Here is a 9,986-nt window from a genome sequence, read left to right as displayed (position 1 = left end):
CCTAAACCCAGCGAGGGGATGGGGGGGCACCCAGGGGGATGTCACCCCCTTGTCCCTGCCCTGGATGTGTTCCCAGGGTCCCTGTGGGGCTGGCAGCCCTGGGGACGCAGGGGGTTTTAGAGGGGGATGATGTGGTCCCTGGACCTGGGTCTACATCAGGGACCCCATCCCTGGGGGTACCTCCTGCCCCGGAACCCCCCAGCTCTGTACCGACCGGAGGCGCCCGCCCGCACCGCCTCGGTAACCGAGACCCCCCGCACCGACCGCGGACGGGACCCGCACCCGCACCGCCCCGGTAACCGGGACCCTCCGCACCGACCGCGGACGGGACCCGCACCCGCACCGCCCCGGTAACCGGGACCCCCGCACGAAACCCCTTCCCGGGACCCCCGGCACCCGCCGCCCCCACGAACCTGCCGCTGCTGCCGCCGCCGCCCGGTCCCGCCCTCCCGTCCCGCCCCGTCCGGGCGACGGCGGCGCCCCGTGGCCGGAGGCCGCACAGCGGCAGCGGGCGGGACCGGCACCGGCACCGCCGTGGGGCGCCGGGGGACCGGAGCCCAGAGGAGCCCGCGGATTGGCGTCCCAGCTCCCCCCCGTCCCCATGGGGCAGGGATGGGGCACCCGGGTATGAGCCGAGAGGTCCCGTGGGGCAGAGCCCCCGTGGGCAGCTCTCCGTGGGCACGCCCACCCCGCGGTATGCGGGCAGACCTGCCGGGCAGCGCCCGCCTGCGGGGGGACACCCTGGGCACCCACCCGGCGCACCCCGGCGTGCGAAGCCGGGCTGGAGGGGTGCAGGATGCGCCCCCCCCGGGTCACTCAACTGGTCCCCACCCGGGTCAACCCCCACCAGCACGGCATCCTCCTGCACCCCCATCCCGAGCAGCACTGGAGGCACAAGGGTGGGGGTCGGAGCGCCGGACGCCTGGGTCCCTCTGCAGCGATGGGTGGGGATCGGGGCGCCGAACGCCTGGGTCCTTTGCCAGAGACAGAGCCGGAGAGCCGGAGCGTGGAAAACACGCGGAGTTTATTCCGGTACAAAACCCCAACCCACAGCCCTGCAGCCTCTTCACAGCACAAACGCTCCCCTCGCCGGGGCGGGGGGGACACCCCTCGCCCCCAGCCGCAGCACCCCCGGGGCCACCCCGCTCCCGGGGTTCTCCCGCTCCCCTTCACCCCCCGCAGCCGCCCCCGTCGTGTCTCGGTGTGGGGGACACCCGGGGCCTCTGGCCGGGCCGGTTCCTCCCTGCCCCGGGGGGGCGGCTCGGGGGTGGGAGCCGCGGCGGTTCGGGGCGCGGGACCGGGATCCCCACGCCGCAGCAGGCTGGACTGGTTTCGGCGGGTGGGAGCCGGGCTCCGTCCTTCCCCACCCGGTTTTACAGCCTCCGTTGCCCCATCGCGGCAGGCAGGGCCCCCGGCGGTGCGGGGGCAGAGCACACCTGCGGCCTCTCCTCGCAGCCCCCCAGTGCTGAGCGGGGCGGGGGGCAGCTCGGTGAGGCTGAGCCCCCGGCCCCGGTATCACCACGGGACCCTTTGCTCAGTGTTTCCCCCGCCAGCCCACCTTTGGGGTGTCCCCCCGGTGGGACCCCCCTAAACCTGCCCCGGTGGCTGCAGCACAGGGGACCCCGACGCACCAGAACCCCCAGTTGCTGCCAGAGCCGGACTGAGCTACCAAAATCTTTTGGGCCACCAGTGCGATGCTGTGGCACCCTGGGGAGGGTCCTGAGCGCTCTGGGGTCCCCTCGGGAGACAACATCTCACCTGGGGACACCAAGGGGGAATTTTGTGCTGGAAAAGGCAAATGCTGGAGTCGGGGACGTCCTTCGAGAGCTGCGGGCAGCCCAGGTCACCCGAGTCCTGCGGAGGGACGGTGGTGGCTGTGCTGCGGCTGGGGACAGGTCCTCGTGGACCCCCCCAGTGAGACTTCACCTCGTGCTGGGTTCCTCCAGCCCCACAGCTCATCCCCAGCCCCATGGCACAGCGGGGCTGCCATCAGCCCTCCCGCACCAATGGGGCCAGAGACAAGGATGGGGACGGGGACGGAGACAAGGATGGGGACAGGGATGGGACCCTGTGAGGGGTGCTGGCCCCCTCCCCATCCAAAAGGCCTGTGGCCACAGCTGAGATGCCCACTCTGCCTGAGTGGCAAAGCCTGGCTTCACCTTAATAAAATAATAATAATAATTAATAATAATAATAATTAATAATAATAATAATAATAATAAAACAATCAAAAGCAAAGGTCTCGGGGTGCCCTCTGGGCACAGACCCCACTCCACTTCACCTCCACCCCCTTCCCCCCAGACCCTGGGGTGCTCCGAGCCCGGGCAGCCCCCACAGCCCCAGGCACGGGCCCCCCAGAGCCCCCAGGAGGGTCTCATGCTGAGATATCAGCCCCCCCCCCCAAATCTCCCCCCTACCCAGATTCCCAGCTGGTGTGAACTGGTGCTGGCTAGGGGGCAGAGCCGGGGAGCCCCAGCTGCCCCGAGCAGCCTGTGAGCCCCATCCCACCCAGCCCCACTATTGCCCCCTAACACCCCCCCGGTCCCAGGTTCAGCGTCTCCTTCTGTGTCCAAGGGGTTCTATCAAAACCGGGGGGATAAGACCCCCGGGGGGGTCCAAAAAACAAGCATTTTTGTGGACTGTTAGCCAAGGGGAAGGACAGATATGGGGTCCCCTCGGGGAAGTGGGGGTGGCCCCAGGGAAGGAAAGATACGGGGTCCCTGGTAGCGGATGTCCTGGGGTGTCCCCAGGAAATCCAGAGACCTGGGAAGGGACGGCTATGGGGTCCCCGGGGGGACAGGCAGCATGCACGGGGAGACAACAGGTCCCCTGGAGATACAGGATCCCGGGGAGGGTCGGCTTTGGGGGGACAGGCAGCATGCACGGGGGGGACAGCTGGGATCCCCTGGAGATACGGGGTCCCCAAGGGACCTGCAGCACGCACAGGGGGATAGCCGCCGTCCCCAAGGGGGTCCCCAGGAGCCAGGCATGCCCAGGGGATCCCCCGCGGCGGCGGGTGCCGGGGGGGCAGGCGGGGGTCGCGGGGCGGCGCGGCCGTGCCAGGCCGGAGGAATGCGGCCGTCCCGGCTCTCTCTGCCCCCGCCCGGGGCCGCGGCGCTGGGTGTGGGAAAGCTGCAGGTGTGCGCTTGGGCAACCGCCCGCCGCCGCACCACGCGCCCGCCGCGGCCCCCACGGCCCCCCCAGCAAGAAGGGTTTATTTTTTTCCCCAATTTAGCCTCGGTTTGGGCCAAAAAAGGGGTTTGTGCACCCAAACCCGCAGCCAAAGCAGGGCGCCAGGGGATGTGGGACCCCCACCAGCCCAGCATCCCCAGCCAGGGCAGGGGGGGGCATGGGCACCCCCAGGCTCCTGTGTGCACCCCTGGGGGTGCCAAAACCTCATGGGTGCCGAAAAAGTGTGGCTGTCACGGGGAGTGCCGAGCCCGGACGCCAAGGGTTTGGGGGGGGGCACAGGGAGGGGACCGGGGGGCTGCGGCCGCCCTCCCCGAGCGAAGGCTCCCGGGTTTCTCCTCTCTCCCTCTCCTTCCTCCCCTCCAGGGCTGGACGTGCCTGGGCAGCGCCGGCTCCTTCGGCGCCCATTGATGTTTCTCCCAACCAGCCCCGCCGCTGCCAGCAGCCTCCCGAAAAAAACGATTTGGGAAGCCGGGGGAGGATGGCGGGGGGAGGACCGGGGCGGGAGAGCGGGAGCGGGACAAGTGAAACCGCCGCGGGGCAGCTCCGGCGCTCCCCAACCGGCCCCCGCACGCGTGTGTGTGTCCCCCCCTCACTTTGAGCACAAGGTGTTGAGCACAAGGTGCCAGCCCTGTGCCCCCCACCCCGACACCCTTCAGAGACCGGCCCCGAAGGGTGCCCCCGCCCAGGGTCCTCCCCGCCTCCATCCGCGCCCCCCCCGGGGCTCAGCATCTCAGTTTGTGGGGGCGGCGTTCCCCCCCTCGGGCTCTCTCTTGCCTCCCTTGCCGGCCGACGGGTCCCCGGCGCCCTTGCCCTCGGGTTCGCCCCCATCCTTGCCCCCGTCGTGCGTCTTCATGTGCTTGCCCAGGTGGTCGCTGCGCATGAAGACGCGGCCGCAGACGGGGCAGGAGAACTTCTTGGCGCCCGTGTGGGTCTGGAGGTGCCGCTGCAGCTCGTCGGAGCGGGTGAAGCGCTTGCCGCAGAACAGCCAGTTGCAGACGAAGGGCCGGTCCCCGCTGTGCCAGCGCAGGTGGGCTTTCAGGTGGGACGTCTTGGCGTACGCCTTCCCGCAGCCCGGGATGTGGCAGTTGTGCAGGTGCTTGCGCTTCACCCCATCCGGGCAGGGACCCCCCCTCTCCGCCTCCTGGCAGTTGGGGCAGCGACACGCCGCCTGCCCCCCGCCCCGCGGAACCGCACGACGGGCCCCCTTGGGCCGCCCGCCGCCCTCCGCCTCCGGCCCCCGCGGCTCGGGGGGGCCCTCCAGCGCTTTCGCCCCCTCTGCTCCCAGCAGGTGCTGGGTGGGGGGGGGCAGCAGGTGGGCGGGGGGGGCGCAGAGCTGGTGCTCCCCCCCGCCGTACCCCCCCAGGGCCGGCGGCAGCCCGGGGTGCCCAGGCACCTGCAGCCCCCCACCCTGCCCGGGGGGCAGCTCCATCCAGCTGGCTCCGCCATGGAGGTCCCACCAGTTGACGCCTCCCTCTTCGCCGGGGGGGCCGGGGTGCGGGGGCCGAAACCAAGGCTCGTAGGGATGCGCCATGTCCGGGGGGGCCGGCAGCAGCTTGGTGTAGGCGCCAGCGGGGCCGTCGGCGGGCAGGTCTAACCGCGGGGGGCCATGGGGCTCGTAGGTGCCGGGGGTGGCGAAGGTGGCGTCGGGACCCGCCAGCGGCAGCTCCGGGGGGGGCAGTGGGGAGGCGAAGTCGGCGGCACCCGCCGCGGTGCTGCCGTGGGGCTGGAAGGGCTGGAGCGGCTGCAGGTCCAGGGGGGCCGGGGAGGCGCGGGGTGCGTCGGAGGGCTGGGTCCCCAGGGAGCCGCAGACCGCTGTCAGCATTGCCGAGCGGCGCGGGGCGGAGGCGCAGACAGACCTGCGGGGCCAAGGAGGGGCGAGCGGGGAGAGAAGAGCTGTGAGAAGAGGGGGGTCACACCTCCGAACCCCACTGCCCCTGTCCCCCCCGGCACAGGGAGGGGTTTGGCACCGGTAACGGTACCGGAACCGATTTCCACCCCACGCCAACACGGTCCCACTGTGGCACAAGTGACAGCGTCCTCAGCACCCATCACCCTGTCACCCGCGATTTGGGGGACATCCCTGCCCCGCCAAGGTGGTTTCTCTGCTCTGCAGCCCACGGTGACACCAGGTCGGTGGTGCCAGGCAGGGGACACCCCATAGCACCCACCCCTGTGGACCTGGTGCCAGTAGGTCACATCTGTGGCCCAACGGAGTCAGTGTCTAATTCCAAAATCTAAGGAAGCCACCAACATCTGCCTTGTCACCTCCCCATCTGTGTCCCTCCAACACAGCAAGAGTCCCCAAGGGGACACGGGTGTCGCCTCCAAGCCCCTGTCATAATCACAGTGGGGGACACAGCACCCACAAGGTCACGCTGGTTCTCCCACGCCCCAGCCAGGCTGGGAAACCATCGTTCCCGTCTCTGCTCCTGCCCCAAGCAGGGAGCCCCCAGGAGGAAAACACACCCCGGGGGGGCTGCACCCTCGGGCTGGCAGAGGAGCGGGATGGGCTCGGGGAGGCAGCGGAGCCCGGGGCCGAGCCACCGGCAGCCCTTTGAAGCCGATCTCTGGGCTGCCTGCGCCCGCAGCCCCGGCCCCCCGGGGCACCCGCTGCACCCCCGGCCCCCCAGGCACCTGCTGCCTCCCCGGCACGGCGGCCGTGACTCACCGGGAGCTTTGCAAACCCCACTGGGGACGGGCCCCACCCCGGTGTTGAAATCCACCTGCCGCCACCGGCTCCCGCCCCCCGACTTCCCACTGGCGCCGCGGTGGGGGGCGGCTGAGACCCTCCTCCCCGCAGACCCCCGCTGTCCCCTCCTGCCACCGTCAGCCTCTCCCAGACACCCTCAGCGAATGGGAGAGACCCCCAGAGAGACACCCGGGGTGTGCTGAAGCTTTTAGGGTGGGGGATCCCCTGCACAAAGGGGCCAGAGGCCCAGAGCCTCCGATCCCCAGCACTATGAGCCTGGGGCAGTGAGGGGGTGCCTAATGATGAAGACCCCCTCCCATTTACACGGGGACTCTGTTTTCTCCTGCCAGGTGGCACCAGGGAGGGCAGGGGGACCCTAAGGTGTGGGGTAGGAGTTGGGGAGTGCCAAAACCCCCCAATAGGATCAACCTCCACCCCCAATACCAACACCTGGGGGGTTTAGCCTCGAGCTGGTGCTGGGGTGGTCATGGGTGGGACGAGCCCCCCAGGACCAGCAACGTGAGCAGGTTTTGGGGTGCTGCTCCTCGGGGAGGACTCAGCTGTGCCCACTCCAACCCTGGGAGGGGGTTGGCACCAATTTCAGGGTTGTCTCTTTGGGACTGTCTCTGCCTCCTGGGGATGCCAGCAGGACAGGTGACAGCTGGTACCGAGGCGGGGGTCATGGCTCCCAACCCAGCACTGGTCCCCAGTATCCTGAGCCTCCCTAGACCCCTTCACATGTCAAATTTGAGCCACGACCATGAAACCCCACCATGATGGCTCTTGGTGGGGCTATGCGGTGGCAGCCAGCACTGCACAGGGCTCCCCAGATCTGGGGATGGAGGCAACATCACAGGGATGTTCCCCAGCCCCCCAGTCCCAAAGGAGGAGCAGGGACCCTCCATGGGGTCCCGGCAGGTCCCACCTGACGCAGACGCGGCACGGCCACACCACGGCGGGCAGCGATGGCTGTGGCTCTCCCAGTGCGCCCCGCTCCCAAACATCCCCCCCAGCTCGGGGGTGCCACTGGGACCAAGTCCCCAACCGTGTCCTCACCGCGCACAGCCGGGTCACGCCACCTGCACCCCGTCCAGCTCTACAGCCCGGGAACAGGGACCAGCACTGCGTTGGGGGGCACTGGGAGGGGCACCCCCTCCCCATGACCCTGCCCAGCCACGCGTGGGGACTCCTGGGGCGTTTTTCCATCCGGGGATGACGACAAAAAAATCCCCCAGCGTCCCGTCCCCCCCCCACCCTGGCGGGGCTCGATGGCGACGCGTTGGCCATTTCACCGCAGGGAAACTGAGGCACCGGCGAGTGATGCGTCCCCGTGAGTCACGGTCCAGGCTGGGCAGAGGCGGCTCTGCCCGAGTCCCAGCCCAGCCGGTGCCTCGCCCCGCGGCGGGGCTGGGCGGGCAGCGCTGCCCTCGGCCCCGGCCTCGGCTCCGGCCCGACCGGGCGCGGGCAGCCCCGACGGGTGGGTCGGGAACGGCGGTCGGCGCCGGTGCTGCGCGTTTGGGGGTTGCCGTGGGTTTGGGGGGGATGCCGTGGGTTGGGAGGTGATGCCGTGGGTTTGGGGCGATGCTGTGGGTCCAGGGCGACGCCGCCGACTCGCCGCGCTCGCCCCACCGCCAAGCCCACAGCAACGCTCCCCGGGGCTCGAGCGAAACTCCCCGGGCTTTGAAGGGGGGGACAACACCGGTGGCGACGCGGGGCGGCCCAAGCCGCCCAGCCCCCTGTCTCGCATCCCCACATCCCCGCACTCGGGCTTGAAACCGGCGTGGGGTCCCTGAGGGGCGTCGCGGGGGGCCCAGCCCCTGGGGAGGGGGATTCCCGCTGTAAACGGGGGGTGAGGGCAGCGCGTCGCGAAAGGCAAAGAGGCCGGGAGCCCCGGGGCTCGGTGGCCAGTGGACACGGCGGGGTGGCAAGCAAAGACTTGCCGGGGCTGGGCAGGGCCGGGCCGGTGGAGCCGCCAGCAGCACGTTCCCAGCCGCCGGTCGGGGCGGTCGCAGCTCCCTGACCCGGCCAGGGGTCCCTCCCGGGGGTCCCCGGCGCCGCCCACCCTCCCGCCGCTCCGGCCGTCGGGGCTCCGGGAGCGGGCACCGCCGGGGGTACGTACGGGTCTAGCGGTGGCGAGTTCCCGGTGGCTCCGTCCTCATCGGCGTGGCGTGGGCGCTGGCTCCCGAGGGGACCCCGAGGGACCCGTGCGGCTCCCCAGGGACCGGGACACCCACTGGGCCGGGCGAGCAGGAATGGCTGGGTCCCAGCCCGGCTCCCGGCTCTTCCCTCCTCCCCACCGTCCCAGCTCCACCCTCCCCGGCCCAGGTGATTTTAACCCTTGGAGGCAGAGCCTCAGCCCCGCCGCTTGACAGGAGCCTGGTCCCGGGCTCAGGATCCGGCGCATGAAAGGGGAGGGAGGGGACGGGAAGTTCGCAGCAGACACCGCAAACAGGGGGGTAATTAAAGAAGAAAGAAACAGCCGCCTCCCGCCCGCGCCCGTGGCCGCCCTCCTCCTGCCACCCTCCTGCCAAACCCCCCCGGGGACCCCTCGGCACCCCGCCGAGCCCCGCCGGCTGTCCCCACACCCAGGGGTGGCACCCGGAGGTGGCCTCTGCTCCTGCCCCCAGGGATGTCACCTGTCCAGGTGGGGGGCTCGCTGCACCCCCGTTGCTGCTCAACCCCATCCCATGGGGAGAATGGGACAGGGACAGGTGCAGAGGACAAGTTTTGGGGCCAGAGCTGGACCCACAGAGCAGGATGCTGGGATCCACCGTGACCCAGATGCATTCAGGACACCCCAAAAGGGTCCAGGAGGTCCCGGCTGAGCCCGTCCTCACTCAGCTGGGGTGTGTCAGACCCTCCCAGCTCCTGTCCCCCCATGACCGCGGCTGCCAGGAGGGAGAAGCCCCAGGAACTACCAGGCGGCAGCGCCGCAGCCAGAGGAGCCACTTAATCACCAAGGCGTCGTGTCCTCGTTTCCACAACCAAAATCCCCAGGCCAGTGCAGGGCTGGCTGTTGGTGGCCACAATCCATGGGGACTCTTGTGGCCCTGGGGAAGCCGACCCCACTCCAAAGCCCACGAGAAAAGGTGCTGGTGCCTCCACAGAGCCCGGACCTCGTCCGGCAGCACCGCGAGCCCCGCCAACCGGGCCCGGCGTGCCGGCGCGTGGGAGCCCACATCTCCTCGGCACGCTTGCCAAGCGCCCGGCCGGGCGGAGGGCACGGGGAACTCCTTCGCCCTGGGGAGAACTCTCCTGGTTTTCATCATCCCAGGGATGGCTCCACAACTGCCGCCGAAACGCGGCTGTCTGTGGGGTGAGGGTGGCCCCACAGCTCAGACGGGCACCGGGATGGGGACACTGGGAGAGGGACACCGGGAGAAACAGGGGCAGGCGGCACGGCGAGCTGCAGATGGGGACTTGGCTGTAAATAGATGGTGATGAACGTGCGCTCTGGTGCGCAAGTGCTCTGTGGGGCACATGGGGGCTGCAGGGGGACCCCAGCCCCAGGGTCTTGCTGTTTCTGCCCCCCACATCTTCCTGAGGGGTGCTGGGGGCCATTCCCGTGGCTGTGGGAGCGGGGATGCTGCAGCTCAGGGGTGTCCCAGCACTGGCCATGCTGGGGTGGTGGCCCTGGGTTCCTCAGCACCATGTCGCAGCCACCAGCAGCTCTGAGGGGCAGGGAGCCGTTTGCAAACTGAGTGTGCAGCTCCGGGCACCAGTGAGACCGATCCCCATCCTGATCCCAGTCCCCATCCTGATCCCAATCTCCAGCCTGATCCCAGTCCCCAGCCTGATCCCAGTCCCCATCCTGATCCCAATCCCCATCCTGATCCCAGTACCCAGCCTGATCCCAATCCCCATCCTGATCCTAGTCCCCATCCTGATCCCAGTCCCCAGCCTGATCCCAGTCCCCATCCCGTCTGTGCCACCATAGTGAGCAGGGTCCCCCCAGTGTCCCTTTCCCATCCTTGGCTGGGGGTCCCAGGTGCCGTGGCCATGGAGGGACTGCAGGGCAGGAGGACGGGGGACACCGCGTGCCTCCTCTGGGGACAGGGACAAAGACAAGGACCTGGGGAGGCCCCGGGCTGCTCACACCGCCAGT

General features: G+C 69.9%; 1 protein-coding gene across 1 annotated transcript; it reads right to left on the bottom strand.

Moving 5' to 3' along the window:
* Positions 1–3,922: 3,922 nt before the first annotated feature.
* On the bottom strand, positions 3,923–5,014 carry SP6 (Sp6 transcription factor; the record flags this gene model as incomplete). The annotated part of the gene is made up of 1 exon (XM_080359876.1): positions 3,923–5,014. The coding sequence occupies one exon, from the start codon at positions 5,012–5,014 to the stop codon at positions 3,923–3,925; it is 1,092 nt and encodes a 363-aa protein (XP_080216002.1).
* Between the last annotated feature and the right edge of the window lie 4,972 nt (positions 5,015–9,986).

Source organism: Nesoenas mayeri (genome assembly GCF_963082525.1).
Source record: "Nesoenas mayeri genome assembly, chromosome: 26".
Taxonomy (NCBI): Eukaryota; Metazoa; Chordata; class Aves; order Columbiformes; family Columbidae; genus Nesoenas; species Nesoenas mayeri.
This window is presented reverse-complemented; position numbering and strand designations above follow the sequence as displayed.